The sequence below is a fragment of the Lissotriton helveticus genome, chromosome 9 (assembly GCF_964261635.1).
Source record: "Lissotriton helveticus chromosome 9, aLisHel1.1, whole genome shotgun sequence".
Lineage (NCBI taxonomy): Eukaryota > Metazoa > Chordata > Amphibia > Caudata > Salamandridae > Lissotriton > Lissotriton helveticus.
Window position 1 is genome coordinate 520,924,443 of NC_136070.1, and position 20,285 is coordinate 520,944,727.

A 20,285-nucleotide genomic window follows, 5' to 3' on the forward strand; every position below is an offset into this window, starting at 1 on the left:
TTGGACACCCCCGCACCCTTGAAAATATTCTCAATTTGCGATTAGCCAATGGCAATTTGTTGGCCTTCAGGAAGGATCTTAAGACTCTGCTCTTCTCTCAGTAAGTGCTTCTGCTCTTCTTTTTCCTGTGCCACTGAGGATCTTAAGCGCCGGGACACTCTTCGGAGTAGCTGAGCGCTATAAAAATCCCCCCTATAACATTACATAACATTTCCCCTTCATTCCTATGGGCCTCCTGGCCCATAGAAATGAATGGGAAATTATTCCTTAATTGCGATTAGCAATTTGCTAATCGCAATTAAGGAATTCTAAGGAATCGCTAAAAAGAAGCGATTTTCTACATACATACCATTTTGCGATTTCTAAATAGCGATTCCTTAAAAGTAGCTATTTAGGAATCGCAAAACGGAATGTTGATACATATGGCCCTACTTGAACCCGTTGGCGCTATTAAAGAAAATAAGTCTGAAGTCTCCATTTGAACACGAATTGTCCGGCATCAGAACATAAAGATATTTTCTTCTACTACAAAGTAGAAGTGTTGTTGGAGTCATGAAGAACTTGTAATAAGGAAGGAACTGGTTGCTTGATGAGTTGAAATTTGTTTCTAATTTCCTGTAACAAATGTGTTTTTTGTAAGTGACACTGCCTATTCACTCAGTCCTTGGCACCTATTCTAATTCCCAACACCACCTATAGCGCTGGGAGGCCTCCGGATAGTCACGCGCTCTACAAATGCCCCTTCATTCATTCATTCACCTGCTCCCGCCCATACAGCCTATAATGCAGCACACATAAGCATTCAAAGCAGTGAACATTTGGGGACAGATTTACTGAGACCTTGTGTTGCCTTTGCTTTATGAAAGGAGATGTACTAAGCCATGCAAAGCCACCTTGCGTGGCTCAACATGGCCTAGTAATTCCTAAGTACCCAGGGTCGCTAAAATTGCTGCCTTGCGCTCTCCTGCGCTGGGAAGGCGATCCACGGGTGGAGCACGGGCATTCCCGTGCATCCACCCATGGATTTTGACGTTTTCCCAGATTTGCAAAACAAGCAGAAAGAGAAAACTGCCTCAAATATTGATTTTGTGCCAGAATGTGCAGGCAGGTGTCCCTTTCCTGCACAAAAACAATCCTGTCTGTAACAATGGCACCCTTGGATCATTGAGCAAGGAGCCTGCGTTGGGGCTAGGCAGCACTCTGTGAGCCAGAGCAGAGAGGGAGCAGGAATGCATAATATCTTAGAATGGTACATTTGTGCGCTTTCCCTCACACGCAGCAAGTTGTCTTGCTGTGTTGCGCTATGTGACTTCTTTGTAAATCTGCCCCTTGGAGTGCTGCAAAGAAGGCCCTGCTTCTGACACCTCAGAGGTGGACCTTGTCTACAGCCTGGATAAGATATGTCACGTGGTGGTGCACCCTCCCTAACATTGTATCCAAATGCCAAATGATTCTTTAAATTTAGTTTGAGAATGGAACCAGTTGAAAATACTTACATGAGTAATAGCAATAAGTATATCCGAATAGTTCTATATTGTTGGAAATCGTTCTTTGGAAAGGGTGGTTAGGTATCTTTGTATTATGGTTGTTTTTTAATCGCAAATATACATTTTCACGCACATTTGTAAACAACAAACGCAGTTTTATTACTTAAAGTTCCAATTTTGAACACTATAAAGTAAGAATGTTTTTTTTAATTGAAACACTTAGGTGAAACTTTAAAACTGTCCTCCTAACAAAAAAACGGGAAATTAGAAACCTTTTTCTCCTCTAACGAACGGCATAAATGTGTTTATCACAAAACACCCTATTTGGTCAGCACTTGATAATCCAACATATGCCTGTGCTAATAAAATATGTAATACTATATAGGGATAGACTGTCCTCACAAAATGAGACAGTAATGAGACTGGTGGGTAAACATGAAACACAGATGTCATCAGAATTACATATCTGGAGAGAAACAGTGCCACCTCTTCACTGAACAAACAAATGTCTGGTAACAGCTAATTTGTGGACTGGTCCATCACAGGCAGATTTACTTTCCACCTCATTAGCAGAGGCAAGTACAGAGTACAAGCATGAGGGAGCAAGAGGAGAACTGCTTAGTATGTACAAGGTATCTGTATTTCTATGCTGTTGTGTAATTGCTGTTGCACTAATCAATGGTGCCCCATGCTTGCTTCTATTGAGTACTGGAAGCTGCTGTTCCAGATTCAGTCTCTTTCATGATGGCAGCATTGTTAGAGCACAGTTTTCAGCCGATACAGTGAGGCAATCAATACTGATCCCAACATGCACTACTTCATGCAACATGAATGGACTGCTGAAGGACCCCATTATGTGTTTCTGATGGAGCTGGTAATGGATTTCGAGGCCCCGTCACAGTTATATGTTAATAGCTGGTACACTTTATACAATTATCTTTCACATTGCATCTAAGGCAACACATTTAGGGTTCATGAAAATTGACTAAATCAAGTTCACCTGGAGCCTCTGGGTGGGGAAAGCAGTCGAAATATATGAGTGAAAGTCAAGGAGAATGAGGAATTACAAGCAAATTCGGGGACGGTATTACAGATTAATTAATTAATTCCTCATTTCTGACTGGAACCTAAGGCTTCGATTCACAATGGTATGGATGTGTAGTAAAGTTGAGACTGCAGAGCCTCCGCACTAGGGGTGGAATCTCCACATTATAGTTCCCAATGTGGAGATTCCGCCCCAAGTGCAGAGTCCCAGTAGTCGTAACTTTACTACATTTACATACCTTTGTGAATCGGGCCAAATGTGTTCTTTTTATCTTTGAGAACCCCGTACACCTGGAGATATTGGTACCCGCGATATTGGAAACTATGGAACTGGAGTTAGAGGAGAGAATCTAGGGCAATCAGAATGAGCTCCTATGTTGGAAGAAACTTTAATGTGAAGCCCCACTCACATTCACTTGCCTCTAAATAAATTGGTTCATTATATGCACCTGCTCAACTTCTCTTGCTCTTCCAAACTAAATTAGACAACTACATCCTCAATAGTTCTTTCGAATCCGTCCACATCTGAAAGTTCCTGTGGTACTAAACCTTCATTTGAATGATCCAGTATATTCTGAACAAGATCTCTGATAGTTTGGCCACTGGTAATTTTCCAAACTTCTCTCAAATGTTGCAGGATTCAATGCAGCAGGTACCCCTGGCATGATTCAAGCATCATTCTGAATGCATTCTTCTGATGACTGGACTGAACATATACCTACCCTCTCTTGTCACTTATTTTTACAACGCCTACTATAGGTATATAAATAAACCCATGAAGCTCAACATTACTGGATACAGTACATAAATTTACTGAGACAATATTTAACTCTGCGATAAGTGAGGTAAGATTAGTGATTGGAGTTTATAATGCATCCTTTACTTTTTCTAGGACAGATATTACCATGAACATCTGAACTTTCATCAAGACAATTATCTCGTCAGGTGGCTTTTACGGGATCTAGATTGTCATCCTGTGGCATCTCATCCAGCATCCGTAGTGACAAACTGTATGGTGTTCACTGAGGGGATCTCTATCCATCCCATCGGTCATACTCACAGGCATAGCGACTTCCTATCTCTGAAGCAGGTTCAATGATCTTTCAAAGGTCCATGGTGGGCCCCCATTTTGTAATGAATGTTTCTTAGTCGCCGGATATTTTCAAGTTCTCTTTTTCATGGATCATGCAGTCTTTACTTCATATCAATGTTAGCTCATTGAATGCGTTGACCTTTATCACAATTGTTTCCCTAACTGCGTTAATCGTGAGGCCATTGGGGTATTCCCTCTTTGACGAGTACTTTCAGAGCCTGGTCAGAAAATTACTTTTGCATATCTTGTTGGAACTGTCCCAAAATTTCAAAGGACACATTGAAAAAAGTGCTATAATGAACATACAGCCATCTGAAAATTTTAAACTACCATTTCAATGCACAAATTATAACACATATATCTAACAGAATGCGTAAAAACCTTATTTGGTGATTACAGGATTTTCAAATACACTTGCATTACATACCTAACCATAGTCCAGCCATTCCACAGAGGTAGCCCCAAGGCAGTGTTGAGAATGAAGACCAGTACTCCACTTTGGTAAAATACAGAATTATTGGTGTGCAGGAAATGAAAATTAAATTAAAGAAACCCAAAGTTGAAAAAAAGTGCGCTGCTTCACCAAAGTTGGCTGTCCCAAGAAACATTTTGAATAAAACCTATAACAGAAACAAAAACATACAGCGTTGTCATAATTGCTACTTTTAGCAAAGGGGTGTAAACTGTTCATTCAATATTACTGATGTACTGGAAAGGAGAACTCTAAAGACAACAAAAGAGAGGTTTATTTTTTTAAACAGATTTCGTTTGGTTATTCCGGTGATATTTGGGCATAAGCCCTACAAGTACTTGTAAGAGAGCATGAATGGACAGGAATACCATAATTACAGAATATTTGCAAAACCTGCCAACATGCAGGGAATCTCAACAAATACAATATGCAGACAGTTCCAGATTCAAGTAGACAAACCCAGGATATGGTTGCTGTTAGACAGACAAGCCTAATGTGAAGAGAAATAAGTCCAGAGAAATGCACCTATGTAGTGACTTCAGTTTAGGGGTCCGTTGATGGTAGAGGGAGGAGCTCATTCCCACGGTACGTTGCCAAGCAAGCCCAGATTTGTAGGTGTTTTTTGGGGCAGCCATGTGCCAAAAATACTATAATTTCCGCACTCATACATCTATCCAGTTCTGTCTTCGACTTGCCAAGAGTCGGGGGAAGTCCCTTTCCATTGCTGTGCAATATCGCGTCTGGCAATAGTGAGGGCTAAAAAAGTAAATACTGCTTATACTTATTGCCCCAATCCCATCTGTTCTATGCAAAATGAAGAGGTGTGGATTGTGTGGGTGTCCCCATGATTATATATTACTGAGGCAAGAGGATACCCTGCGCCAGAAGGGTTGCAATGCGGAACACTCCCAGACTGTATGAAAAAAAGTCCAGTATTCCCTTTCACATCTCAAGCATGTAGGGGATAGGATAGCACCCATTGCCCAGAGTCTGTTTCGGGTATAATATGCTTGGTGTAACTATTTGAATTGTGTAAGACGATACCGTGTAGACATCGCCGCGCCCCGAGGGCTGTCAATGGCCTCTGCCCAGTCGTCGTCTGTCAGGTCGGGAATGTCCTCCTGCCACGCTCGTCTGGTCTTGTCTAGGGTGGTCTGGGTGTGAGTTGTCAATGTTTGATATGTTTGTCTGATTTTATGTAGGCCCAGGCCCCACATTAAGAGGCGTCTTTAAGAGGATGGAATTCCGGTAGAGATTCTAGTGCCTGGATAAGTGGGGTCAAAGTGTGATGGAATTGACGATATTTATAGAACTGGATCTTATGTAATTGAAAGTCTCCCTGAAGTTGCTGGAATAATTTCAATGTGGTACCCCCATTACATCTCCTAGGTTCGAGATCCCCACCGAGTCCCATGCACAGAAACCCTGTATGGCAGCCACAGGACGGAGATATGTACAATACCACAGGGGGGTCGTTTGTGTTAGAGTCCTGTTCCATCCTATCTGTCGGACTGTAGTCTGCCAAAGCTGGATCACCACTTCTCCAGGGTGGAGGAGCTGGAGAAGAGGGGTCTTTTCCATTGCAACATGCTCGAGTGGATAGTTATACCACCATTCATTATCAAGATGTGGGACGCTACATAATAGGCATAGACGTCTGCTGCTGCAATTCCCCCACAGTACGTGGATTTTGTACAAGTGTGTAGCACCACTCTGATCGCACCCCCGTTCCAGTGAAATTTATTAAGTATAGCATTCACTGGTGCAAACCAGTATCGTGGAATCTTGTAAGGGAAGTTTTGCAATCTATAAAGAATTCTGGGTAACAAGACCATCTTGAAAATGGCTGACCAGCCATACAACAATAGTGGGAGGGAGGACCATATTGTTGTTTCATTAGTGAGACTAGCTAGCAGCTGGCTGATATTGTTGGCCCATGAAACCGTAGGGCATGGTGATATGAAGATTCCCAAATATTTGAATCCCTCTGTTGCGTGTGACAGCTGTGTCACCCAGGTACCTTGTCCCTGGTTGCCAAATACTGGAAAGAGCACTCACTTAGTGGGGTTAGTGTGCAGACCAGTATTTTCCCCAAACACTCTAAGGATTTGTAGGATACGCGGTCCCGAAAACCACGGGTCAGTCACAAAAAAGAGGACGTCGTCTGCATTGAGTGAAATGCGGTATGAGTGCGATTGGGACCATTCAAACCCTCGAAGCACTGGGTCACCATGAACCCAGGCTGCTAAGGGTTCCACCGCTAAGGCAAACAGCAGCGGGGATAGCAGGTGGCCCTACCTTGTGCCTCTGTGGATATGGAAGGGATCTGAGTGATGCCCAGCTATGCCAACAGAGGCTGTTAGATTAGTGTAGAGGAGCTGGAATTATGCGATAAAGCGAGGGCCAAAATTTATTTGCTCAAGTAATGGGAACAGAGAGACCAAGCTGAGTGAATCAAAAGCTTTATCTATTTCTGCTAATAATTGGGCTGCTGGGTGCCCCAAAGTAGGGGCCATCGCCATGGCATTATGTACTCTACTTATGCTGTCGTGAGTAGCCCTTTGTGGCATGAAGCCCGTCTGGTCTGGGTGAATGAAATCCGTCACACACAACCGGAGGCGATCCACTAGAACCTTTCCTAACAAATTAGGCTCAAATTTAATGAGGGAGATGGAGCGGTACGATGATGGGTCTTCTGGAGGGCACCCTGGTTTGTGGAATAAAACTATCTCTACATGTCTCCAGTCCCGTGGTAAAATACCCTGTTCATATCATAGTGTATGGCGGCAAGTAGATAGGGACCTAAAATATACATGTTCGACCGAAAGAACTCCATGGGGAACCTGTTAGGAGGTCCGTGGGCCCGCCCCGGACAGATAGCATGCAGATCCACTGTCAGCTCGTCTAATGTAATAGGAACCATAAGTTGGTCTTGCACGTGGTCCGTGAGTCTACTACGTGGTGGTATATCTGTAAGAAATTCAGCTATTTAGCCATCTGATAGCTGCTCACGATGCTCATGTAGGGAGGAAAAATGCTAGGCGAATTACCGGGCCACTTGGTCCGGCGAGGAGCAGAGGCCCCGTCGGCATTTCGTAAGGTAGGCACTATAGCGGGGGAGTAAAACCGCAAAGGTGCACCACAAGAAACAAGAAATAAGTGCCAATAATATTAACACAAAGAATTTTTCAAAGAAATGTTGATATTCTTCTAGTAATCTTTATTTTCAATTTTCAGAACAACGTACAGCCGACGCGTTTCGTCCCAAGCGGGGACTTCTTCAGGGCTTTTTAATCGTGGTTCGTCACTTTCCGAGCGAGTATACAGAAAGAAAGTCTGGAGAACGTCTTCCCAGACTCCGTGTCCCAATATGCAAGATAGTATATATATTTTCATCCAGATGGGTACAGTCAAGATGGAACCTCTGTGGAATTATAATCAATGTGGACAAAGCTTTGCAGGATTCCTAAATAATAGAAGGATATGGTCTCACAACCTGAATGAGTATAAAAACCCTTTTCAGTGTTCTGTGATATTTTGACAGAAATCCAAAGGACAGAAAATCCTGTATGTCCCTGGGAAGAGGATGTGGGCACTGAGTTCCAGTAGGCCGTTCGTGTTAAAGCAGCCTGCGCCCATCCACAAAGCCTTCGTCCCGCCGAACCCCTCGCAAAGTCGATGTGTTCCTACTGGAACTCAGTCCCATCTGGATGAAAATATATATACTATCTTGCATATTGGGATACGGAGTCTGGGAAGACGTTCTCCAGACTTTCTTTCTGTATACTCGCTCGGAAAGTGACGAACCACAATTAAAAAGCCCTGAAGAAGTCCCCGCTTGGGACGAAACGCGTCGGCTGTACGTTGTTCTGAAAATTGAAAATAAAGATTACTAGAAGAATATCAACATTTCTTTGAAAAATTCTTTGTGTTAATATTATTGGCACTTATTTCTTGTTTCTTGTGGTGCACCTTTGCGGTTGTTTTACTTATACTTGGATTCCTTAGGGAATAGGCACAGTAACAATGGGTGCCAGTCAGTGTGCACACAACTCCCTTTTGTAATCTAAGGGCAATTTAATATTTCGGGGAGAAAGGTAGTCAGGTGCTGTCATTAGGAAGGGTCCATCGCTATACCTCTGTTTTTTACTATAGCGAAGGACTTTGTCGGCTTGGCATAGCCTATGGAGCATTTTACTCGACTTATCACCCCACTGATATATCCAGTGCTGTGATGCTTCCCAGATCTATTTGGCCTCCCCCATTAGATATTGTTGTATTTCTTGTTGCATTTGTAGCAAATTGCACTGGAGAGATGGGCTAGGGGCCAGATTGAGTTGTGTCGTCAAAGACGCCTGATGCGCTTCACGCTCTGCCAATTGTTATTTCTGCGTGCCTTCCTCTTTAGTACGATAGCTAATTTCAACGCCACGTAGGGTGGGTTTCAAAGCCTCCCAGAGGATGAACTGAGATGGAGCAGAGGCAGCAGTTGTGTCTAGATACTCTTCTATTGCCGTGTGAAGCATGACTTGGTAATCCGGATTTCGAAGGTGCCATGGGAACTTCCGCCACCTGAGGGGTGGTTTTCGAGAGCAGGTATGTAGTTTGAGAGAGATGGGAGAATGATCAGAGAGCCCTCTGGAGAGATGTTTGACCTGTGAGACCCTATGTAGGAATATACGAGGCATAAAGAAATGGTCGAGCCAGGACTGGGAACCATGCACTGCTGATAGGAATGTGTACCCAAGCTCCGTGGGGTGATATTCCCGCCAAATATCAGCCTAGCCTAGGGTGGGCTTTAGTTTAGTGGGACCCCCTTGCATGGGGCGGTCAGTGCTACGCTGTTGGTCTGCGGGACCCATGGTATCTTTCCAGTCCCCTCCTAGGAGGGTGAAGCCCTCATGCAAATCCCCCCAGAGTCTGGAAACCCTGTCAACAACGGTGGTCACCAATGGAGAGGGGGGGGCAAAATGCTGCCTAATGTAATGTGCTACCTGTAGAATGTGACCAAAACTACAACAAACATGCACCTTGCCTCTACCCAGGTGCACGTGTGTTGGAAAGGGACTCTGCAATGTACGAGAATGGCCGTTCCACGTGACCCTCTGACAGAGCCGGCGTGGAATACCTGGTGAAACCCAAATCTGGCCAAACGGGGTTTTTGTGCCAAGAAGATGAGTCTCCTGCAGAAGTAGGATGTCGGCCCCATATCGTTTGGCCTGGCGTAAGACCAAGATCACGCCCCATTTAATCTTCTTGACCAGACCTCTGACATTCCATGAAATCACCGTAAAGGTCAACAAAAAAGGGGTTATCAGCCTGTGCCGTCATCCCGATTTTCTGAAGGCGCTGTATGGATAAAGTCTCCAAGTAACCCCCACCGACACTGCAGAAAACTAGGAGCATCTGTTGTGGTGTAAGGTGCTCCGGGTCCCCTACAATACCCAACCCACCCACAAACATTAACGATGGGGGATGGGGATGTCTGAGGCTCAGCCACGCTATGGCTGGGTGATCACGCCCATTCAGAGGACATTTAACATTAGTACCATCTCGATGAATAGAGGTCCATAACTAGGAAATGCTGCCACCGGGGCACCGCTGAGCCACTCAGGTAATATGTTCTGGGCTAGAGGATCGCCTGTCGGAGCTGGATCGGTGACACCTTTTTGATTTGGTCCTTTGGGGCCTTTTGCTCTGTGAGCTCTGGGAGGAGTCCGATTCTTGCGGCGGAGGGCTTTGTGGTTTGAGATGAGAGTGTTCATCAGGCCATGCAAAAACAGCCTCTGGGGAGTCAAAAAACGACTTAGAATTAAATATAACTCACATCCTAGCAGGGTACAGGAGCATATATTGCAGGTTAAGGTTTCGTAACCTGCACTTTGCAGCCACAAAGGACTGGCGTTGTTGTTGTACCAGGCGCGTGTAGTCTGGGAAAATCATTATAGGGTTCGAGTCATAGTGGAACTTTTCTTTATGCGTCCTGGCAAATTTTGGCGCAATCCCAAGTTTACAGACTTTTGTAAATCTGTGTTTGTGTCAAAAACCATGAGTGGATGCAAGGAAACATCCATACTCCACTGATGGAATGCCTCCCTGCCGCAAGGTAACGCAAGGAAGCGATATGCGTGTCTTGCGCTACTTTGTATTTACCAAACCACGCGGAGCCACACGAGATGTCTTTGCGTGGCATAGTAAATCCCACTAAAGGATTTTGTCTTGCCTTGCTATGTCTTGAGTCACGCAAGAGTTTAGCAAGCCTTTAGTAAATCTGGGCCATTATTTTTTTAGTTGTAGAACCTGCTTTTGGGTTACAGCCAAGTTAGGGGTGAGTCTATAAGGGGAGAGATGCCCTCCATATTTACTTGCCATAGCTTCTTTCGACCCCCTGCCTCCTGTGGTCATCCAGATACCTAGCACCGAAAAGCATACCATTACCCATAAACATAAAATTAAGATTAGTAACTTGTTTTATGATTATCAATAAAAATGATTTTTAGTTTCATCAAAACGATAACCATGGGCCATATTACATTATGGGACCATTTTCCTGGTTTGCGCTGGGTGCACCTTCCAAAAGGTGTTGCCACCGGCAGGAAAATGTGCAGGATTATAGATTATGCGCTTCCCCCAGGGCAGCTGCGAACTCACGCTGCCCTGGGGGCAGCGCATTCATGTGAAAAATGGAGTGGCTGTGAGAACTTTTTTGCACGCGAGTGCAGTCAGTGTCTGCACACACCGGTAAGGAGATGTCTTGGTTGTCCCTGGGACCCACTTTCACCCCTGCAGAGGTCTGCTATCAGGGGGCACACTGACAGTCAGTGTGCCTCCTGACAGCTTCTTTGCGTCTGTGCCCACGTCTGTAATACAGAGCAGGCACACAGGCACACGGATTCCCTAATTTCCATGGGGACATGCCCCCATGCAAATGAGGGAACACCCTTTGATAATATCGCTGGTGCTTTATGTGCACCAGCCCTATCGATATGACAGAAGGGGACGCAAAAGCATCTGTGCCCTTCTTTAATACCAAAGTGCCCTGTGGGGGCAAAACAGGTGCAAAAGCCTGTTGCGCCCCCAGGCAGGGGCGTAACACAGGCCCCTGCAGCCCCCGCGGTGCAGGGGGGCCCTCACCCTCCAGGGGACCCCATCAGCACCGCACTTCTGCTCAGGAGCTCTAGATTCAGTCCGGAGGGGGCCCCTTCACGTACCTTGCAGGGGGGCCCCCTCAAGGTTCATTACGCCACTGCCCCCAGGGCATGTGGTAATATTGCTCCAGGAAGTTAAAAGCAATGAACTAAACAAAAAGTGCAGCCCAAAAGAGCATACCCTGTTTCAGGGCTGCACTGTATCAGTGTATAGCACACAGTACATAATCATCTTGGGCCTGGTACACAAAGGACTTTCTGTAAGCAGGTGTGAATTTCTTTTGACTTACTCAAGGCATACTTCAAGTAGATAGTACTTGAAGTCTACTTTTAGAGTGTGCAACATGAGAATCCACCACGGCATTCAAACAAAAACAATGGACTTCTATTGATGATGCAACAAAAAAGGTGTCACCCAAGAACTTGTGGACTATAACCTATTGACAACAGTGAACCCTCTTCAGAACCCTCTTGGAACGCTGCCACCTTCCCTTGCTGATTCTTTGTGAACTTCTTTGCTGAAGCCCTTTCTGCAGACCCTATGCAGACTTTTCCTTGGACTCCAATCTGAACCCCTTCCATGATACCCCTATCTACTTGAGCAGATTGCAGGAGATCTGTTTCTCAATATTCCCTTGGACTTTGCTACGAGCATAGCTCGGGCTGACACTTGCTTCTGATCTATTGAAGACTCTTGACCGAGCTTCTGAGATGCTCATTATTGATTTACTTAGACCTCTTTGCTTTGTCCATTGTTCGGAAATGGAACTCTTTGATTTCTGAGACTCTCTGAACTAATTGAGCCATTTATCCTTTTGGACTGTGATTGTGTTATTTAGATTGCTAATGTATAGAAGGGATAACTTGAGATGGTTTTATGAACACCAGAAATTGATTTTGTTAACCTGTATCACTTTCACTGAGCTATTTGTATGTCTAATTCTAGTTCGCATTAACTTCCTCAGGAGACTTGGTCTCCCTGTTGTAACTTTGAACTTATGTAGAAATGGTCTTAAGAGTGATTTGTTTGAACTTAATTACTAATTTGTAATGAACACCCTTGAACCTGGCTACCGAATCGTGGTCCTCATTGTGTAGCCAAATTGGTTGCAATTTGCACTGCTAATTGAAATTAAACATTAATTGGACACGTAATTCTAACTCTCTTTCCTCTCAGTGCGACTTATAAACTCATTGGAGGACCAAGATAAAAAGTAAGAAAGTGATTTATTGATCCAACAAAGGAGAACACCTAAACTCCTACCGTGGGCCCAGAACTGCTGGATCAGATGTCACCTTTGACCACTTCTTTTAAAAGACACATATTACATTTTATTAACACTTTTAACAGTGCGATTTCTACTTCTCAGGAGAGATTTCTTAAGCAAATGGTGTTGGGCATCACACTGCTTGCTTAAATAATCAAAAGGAAGGATTACATTACAAATATCCTTGATTTCAAAAAACAAGGTTATCAGTCCAGAAATACTACACTCCAATGCATGTATAAACCAGTCAGTCCTTTTGAACTGTCGCCATTTGTCCATATATCTCTAAGTCCTTATCGTTTCTTATGTTCCTCTCTGTCTCTGTGCTCATGTCTGTTACTTTGTGACTCATTTCACAAATACTTTCGTGCAGCAGGGGTGCGTCCATTGGGGCGTAGGGGCGTAGCCCTACCAGCCACAATGGACCCGCATCGCGGCCGCCGGCCGCAATCCTAAATAAATTAATCAAACAATCAGCCTCTGCCCACCGCCGGGAATTGTGCAGGGGGGGGTGGCCTGCAGCTTGAGTGCCACTCACCGTAGTGCGCAGTACCCCTGGGTCCCGCTGGGGAATTTACAGTGCACTGTGCGCTGCGCATGCTTGAGATAGTTGGCAACTATCTCAAGCATGCGCACTGTAAGTTCCCCAGCGGGACCCAGGGGTACTTGTTCGCCTGCCACAGCCCGGGATTTCAGGGGCGACAGGGCGAGCAGCAAATGTGCCCCCCTGGCGCCAGGATTGGCTGGTCCAGTCACCACGCAGCTTATAAATTAAGTTACAGGCAGGCAGGAGGAAGCGGGACTCTCGGGTCAGACATTGACGTCGGACAGCCTGCAAGCCCCGGGTGTGAATCCTTATCAGTCCTGGCTCTATGAGAAAAAGGCAGCTGGTGGTTTGTCGATAAGGTAGCGGACATAGAGACTTAGAGAGGTGCTGCTTGTATCGCGGTCTGGGGGGGGGGGGGGCTCCGCAAGAGTGACCGGCGCTCTCTGGTTGAAGAGGATTCCGGTGGAGAGAGGAGCTCCTAAGGCGGCAAGTGGACTTTTCTTGAATTTTTTAAAGAACTCCACAGATAAGCTCTTCTTGAGTGCGGCAAGGGGACGGAAAGCGGCAGAGAAGGTTGGTAGCGTGTGTGTGTGCATTTGGTATTTAGAAGGAAATACAGTCTAGAAATTAAAATCTCATTTAGAACAGTAACCTACTGAGCTGCATGCAAACAGAGTATAGATTATAGCATTATGATTTTGCCCAGTCCTTCGTTATTTATCCTAATGTTGTAAAAAAGGTTGTACTGCAATTCTGCACGCAATTGCTTTTCAAGACTTTTGCTCCCAGGTTGCATCCTTCCATGGATGTTTTGTTCCTCCTGGGATTTTGTATAAATTTTTTGAAATTTGGAGCATTCTGCTTTTTAAAAAAAAAATCAAATACCTGGTCAGTGTGTAATGATAAGACTAGGTTTTCTTGTCTTTTGACGTGACAAACCAGCAAGGACTTTGGAGATTCCATATACTTGTGAGGTTTCAGAGTCATGTTTTAAAGTGGTTAGCCCTGCATTAGTCTCGTCACAGACGGGCACTGGCTGCAATCTGCGAGTCAATAAGGCCGCCTGGGCGCCACTCAGCCAGGTGTGTTACATGCTAAAAAGGGGGTAGGGATCGAGAGTTGGAGTGCGCTGAACTGCAAGATTCCCAGCTGCAGCTCATGGGAGGACCACATCAGTTAATGAGAGTTTGAGGGTAAAGAGAAGTTGGCAGACGCAGTGTCAGAGGCAGGGTCAAACTCCCGCTGATGAGTACGGTGGAGCACAGAGTTAGTTGAAAATCGAGAGTGTGTATTTTCAAAACCAGGAAGTTTCCTGTTAAGAAAGAGCCTCATGTTGATGTGTGGGTGGCGTATGTCCTACAGAGGATGAAGTTATTTGTCATTCAGTGCCTCTGGACATATATGTTGTGTGGTGTTCTGCTCTGCTCTGAGCAGTGGGTTGTCGGTAGTGTGCATGTGTTGCTGTGGCAGAGGAGTGAAAGTAAGCCATGCATCTTCATATTTTTAGAAATTGCAGTGAGCAAACAAAGACATTGACAAGTTTTTTTGGTTACGTTCAACAGCTGTTCTTAACTTTTCATCTATTTAAAATAAATAATGAATTTTAGGTGCAAAGGAAAAGGCAGATTAATTATTGTTTAACTCTCAAATAATATTCACTTATCCGTGCTGTTTTCAGCTTCTCCTACCTGGGCTCCTGTATTCTTGAATGTATTTGTCTAGTACGTTTAGTAACAACTGCTGTCTAAGGTGTACCTGCACAATAAAAAGGATAGCCATATTGCAGAAGGAGCATGCTATCCTTCTTGAATTTGCCATGGAAAGTATGTCAGTATTACAATACGTGTCTTAGCACTGACACGCAAGAAGCACCACAAGGTATCAGACATAACTTCCGCAAAATAAGGCAAATCAAACCTCCTTCACTCACCTTTCTCCCGCACATTGGGCCTTATTTATGAAGGCCTTGCGCCGCCGGTGCGCCACTTTTAACATGGGAAAAAGTGACGCACCGGTGGCGCAAGGCCTTCATAAATAAGGCCCATTACTTTTAAAGGGTGCGCATTCCCGCTCCCCTGCCCAAAGCAGCCACAGAAGTCTCCTTAAAAGGTAATAATTTCGTAAAGTCAACGCATGAAATATTCTGCATATACTCGATTATTTATTCAGCAAACCCCTGCTGCTTAGGCAAAAATTATCTGGGAATAACACACCCCGAACTGGCACTTACGAAGCCGCCGATATGCGGCTAAGATGAGATCACAGCTTCCCGCACAATCGTTATCTGCCACCTCGCTATGAACTTCTGTTATTATAATCAATAGTAGTAGATAAAATACGACTACACCCAGAGAAGAGAGAGCAGCTCTCTAAGATAAGAAAGAAAGAGCACTGCATTACATAATGGTGTCCCCTAACAAACTCCGTCTCCAACTAAGTCAAAGGAGAAGTCCTTGTATAAGATAGCCGCAGACCTGGTCTCTGTAATGAGCACACTTTTTTATACCATTCATATATTTTGATTTATCCTGTAGAATGGTACAGATTAATACCATCAGTGCCCACATGCAAACAACTGTACAATATCGTTAGAGAAATTGGATAACAACGATTTAGAGATCAGAAGATTATATTGAACAAAATGACGACCTCTTTAGTAATCACTATATTTTTAGCACAATATTGGTTGACATAGAATGCACTTTTATATAATCAGTATGTACTGCACCTCTTTGTTGTCTTTCTGTTTTCCGCAGTTATAGGTACAATCTATACCTATAACAAATACAGATGGACTTTGGTGTGAGGGTTCATAGGTGTACCCAACAATGTTTTTTGCTCGGGAGTTTGATTTGTGCACTGCTTCATTTCTACTGGAAATGTACAACTGCAAACACCAGACTACAAATTAAAACCAGGATTAGGTGTGCTACTCACATATTAAAGGGGAATCAAGGGGATCTCAGCTATAAGCAGCCACCAAATTCTTTGTTTGCTGACTCTTAAAGTGGGTTTAGTTTAGTCCATGCCAAATAACTTTTTAGCGCTTGCAAACCATTTTATTTTGGGAATCCTGAGGGCTTGCGACCGTTAAAAGGTTCATCACATATGGCCCTGCATGCCACCTTCATTTTGCTGTTGAGTAAGCGACTTGGCCTCACGGTGTGGGCCAGCGTCCTGCTGGATGAGTGATGAGATGGATAGAGTGGTTCATGGAAAGGAGACCTTGTGTCAATGGCAAAGGGAGACGGGCATCAGTTATGGTTATAGGGAGAGCATGCGTTCATTATGCTTTAGGGGAAAAAGGCAGAGGTAACCCTGAAAGTAAGAAGGGCTTGGCTTCACAAAGAGTTGAGGAAGGCAGCCAGTAGACTAGAGCAATAGGAAGGAAAATCGAGACCTCGCCATAATAAAACCTAAATAAATGTATGAAGAGGAAAACAAGAAAAGAAAAAGGAGCTGGGCATTTTGGGGTGTGTGGAGAAAAGAGACAGGGCAATGTGGGAGAACGCAGACGAAGCAGTCAGCCACGAAGATTTATGAAGTAGTGGACTTCATAACGGGAGCTCGGTAGTTAGTAGGGTAAATGCAGATCCTAAGAAATCAGGAGATGGGGGAGGGAAAGGAGACGGCTACTTTAACGAGGGGACATGTCAGCCCAAGATACAGAGTGGGGAAGGACGTAGAGGCCATTGGTGGGAAGGTAGGCGGCAGATGGTCACAGATTGAGTAGGGTGAAAAGGTGGAATTCGGAGAGGGGGGTCAGGGATAGAGTGAGCGGTTAGCTTCAGAAAGGGGAGTCGTGGAAAGGGGTTAAGAATAAGGGCGCGAGGGGCGAGATAATGAATGTATGTGGGTGGGGGTAAGGCATGTCTCAAAGGAATTAGGGAGGGGGGCTCAGATATAACAATATGATGCCGTATTCACAAAGAGTGGAGCGAGGTCTGGAAAAGAGCAACGGCAGAGGAGGGTTAGACATGAGCGGAGATGCATATTTCATATTGAGAGGCGTGGGCTTCAGTGAAGTAGAGGGGAGCCTCAAAGGCAGGGCTGGAGAGAGGAGACGGCAGTAGACATTTAATGGAGGGAGAAGTGAGCCTCAGACCTAGGCAACGCGGGAATTGATGGTGATGATAGAGAAGGGGCCCTATAATGTTGCGTTATATAATGCACAGGGCCGGCTTTAGGGTGGTGCGACTGGTACCACCGCACCGGGTGCTGATTTAGAACGGGGGCGCCTGTTTGGTATTTGCTTGTTTACATTGTGCGTAAATGCACCTGCTGCCGCGCTCTAGCAATGTCCAGACAGCAATTAAAATGCAAAAAAAAACTCCAGTGATTAATGTTCTTCCAGGCGAGATCAGAGTTTTGTCTAATAGAAGTTTTGACTCATGGTAAGGTAGTGCAGAGCAGAGGGTTAATATGCTTGCTGCGAAGAACATGTACCATGCATATAACCGTGAATGTAATGTAAACAGGTCAGTGGGTTACTGCTTTTGTCAGAGACTTCCTTTTGTTAGTTGTAGTTTACAGTGAACTATTAACTGTCATCATCAAAGAACTGCGTGCAGACTTCAAGGTATAGATTAGTGTGTATGGATTTTTCCCCCAGACTGTCATTATTCCAATGTTGGGAAAAGGGTTCACTTGGGTACAAATCAGTTCTTGTTATTAAAGAGAGCATCAATCCATTGTGTTACATTTTAAATTCAGAGTTTGTGCTTCTCCAGAACAAGTACTCTTTAACTATACTGCCTATCAATATGGATGACATGTGAATTCACCCCTTGTTGTCGTTTGTCTTATATAACATGTCCTATACACTGTTTTACACACCTATGATTGCTAGTCTCTGTGTAATGTGTGCGTTATGTACAGTGCTCTTATGTACAGTGGTGTTCATTCGACTTCCTATGTTGCTGGAGTGCATTTGTTTTTTTTGCAACTGATTCTATGACTTTTTGGGGTGTATCCTCGAAAGCTTCCTGTTAATGTGGCTGACCTGCTTGCTGAAGTGCACGTTATACTTGCTTTTGAGTGACACCAAGTATTGCTGGTTTAATTCGATTCCGTTTGCTGACTTGTGATGCACGGCTTGATGAGTGCATGCGTTTGTTTCCCTGTGACTAGTTTGTTCTGATATAATTTTCTTATTTGCAATAGTTTTCAGTACACAGTTTGCTCAATTAGTTACGATTTTGTGTGACTACCTGGATTCCTGGAGTGCCTCTGACTTCGTTCTGTTTCTTTACTTTTTGTGACTGTTGGTCCTGCGGGGAAACATTTTCAATTTATGTTGTCTTGTTTACTGGGAGCATTGCTTTTATTTTCCTTTAGTGTAATAGGCTGGCTGGTGAAGTGCACTTCCCATAGTGTGCAGTCACTTCAATTTGCCTTTAGGTGACTACCTGGCTTGATGGTAGTTTTCTATTTGATTTCATGTAACTCCTTGTCTTGATGAGTGCATTGGTTTTAGTTTGTTTGAGGTAACTGCTTCACATGCTGGTTTCATCACACAGCTGACACCTACCCTGAGAAAGCCAGAGCTGCGCTGTTAGTGGTATCAACACCAGTGCGCTTAGGTTCCTTACAGCTCCTTCACTTGAAGTGGGTTACCACCTACCCGTTACTTTTTGTATCCTGCTTGTACCAAGTCAGATCCAGACCCAGACCAGTACCCACAGTTGCTCCGGATTAAGGGACATTGTCATGTCATCTCAGGCGCGATGTAAGGACTCCCAGTGAGCTGAGGACTCTTTTGGCTCAGGAACCAAATAGCTGTAGACCCTTGTGGTTGTTTAAAGATTTAAGATCAGCCTGTATCTCAGTCTTGAGCTGGGTGGGTGACCTCGATTACAAAGCGGCTGTGCCAGATGTCCCTTTATGACCCCTTTTGCCTGTCTTCCCTTCAGACGCAGAGGGCATAAAACTGGGGAGTGCTCAACCCTGCCAAAAAACTGAGGGGTGACCCTAAGAGCACAGCTGCCATCCAATCAGGGGTAGGATGCTTTGGTGTGCTGGTCTGGTTTTCTGGGTGCATTGGCTCAAGTTTTTCCCATGTAATTGATTGGGTGTCTTGGTAAGTTGCTTTTATGTGAATGTCTGACTTATGACTGCGCATTCCTTTCAGTGTGCACTTGCTTCAGTTTACTTTTTGAGTCACTGTCTAGTTTGCTGGATGTATTGCTTTCATTTTTCTTTCATTAAACTGTTTGACTTGCATGGTGCTTTTATGTTGGTGCCTGCATGCTGAGGTGTACTCTTCTTCAGTTTAAATGTATGTGACTGGCCTGTTGAATAGCACCCTGCTTTCAAAGTGAAGGTTCACAGGTTCACACTTGCTTTAGTTTACTTTTGTATGGTTGACTGCATGCACTGTTTTGCTGGATGCATTGCTTTAAGTTACTACTTGATGCATTGCTTTCAGTTTGCTTTCAAGTAATTGCCTCTCATTTTCCTAATGCTTTGTGAAGGCTGTTTCCCAACTGCTGTGCAACTTCTTCTACTCTTAGAGCTGAGATTTTCATGAAAGTCTTAGTCTTTTTTTCAGCACCTGAGCGTAATAGGACGGAATGAATGAAGCTCTGCTGTTATACTGCATAATCAGCTACCTGTGTTATGCCATCTATTAATGTAATAACTGCACTTTCACAATTGCTTTATTAACCTTCCTGCTTTCTCAAATTTGCTTGAAAATGCACGATTTTTCTTCTTTTTTTTCAAAATTTTCTAGGGGGGGTAATCCCCCCAAACCCCCCTTGTGGGGTTCGGGATCGCTCGCTGCGCTCGCTCGCTACGGTGCTGTATGCAAATCATTTTGCGCCCCACCACTTTGAAATGTCACCCACCGCCCCTGCTTTCGTGCTCTTAAAACCAGATTAAAAGAGCAAGAATATCCACTTTCTCAAAGAGATTTCCCCTGTTGGTGAAACATTCCGTAGACAAACTGCATTGTAGGGGCTGGCAGGTGAACACTGCTGGGGTGTTCCTCATGTTAGAGCTGAGTAACTCTTTCGTTTGTGAGTACTCTCCAACAATTTGCAGGTAGATTACCAGGCTGAAAGCTACAGTTTAGGGGGCAAAAATTGGACAGGAACATTCTAATATTTAACGTGGGTATAGGGGAATATGTGGAAACAAAAAAGTTACATAGGTCAGTGCCATTTGCGTTACATCTCTTCTGGCATACATGTTCAGATGGTGGAACTTTTTGCATGTATAAGGGT

General features: G+C 44.4%; 1 protein-coding gene across 2 annotated transcripts in view; it reads right to left on the minus strand.

Moving 5' to 3' along the window:
* Nucleotides 1-20,285, minus strand: part of SLC35F4 (solute carrier family 35 member F4) — a 536,946-nt gene that overhangs the window by 27,222 nt on the left and 489,439 nt on the right. For both annotated transcript variants that reach the window (XM_078662094.1, XM_078662095.1), the window contains exon 6: nucleotides 4,052-4,244. In XM_078662094.1, coding sequence (XP_078518220.1) covers nucleotides 4,052-4,244 — 193 coding nt within the window. The remainder of the gene's footprint in view (nucleotides 1-4,051; nucleotides 4,245-20,285) is intronic.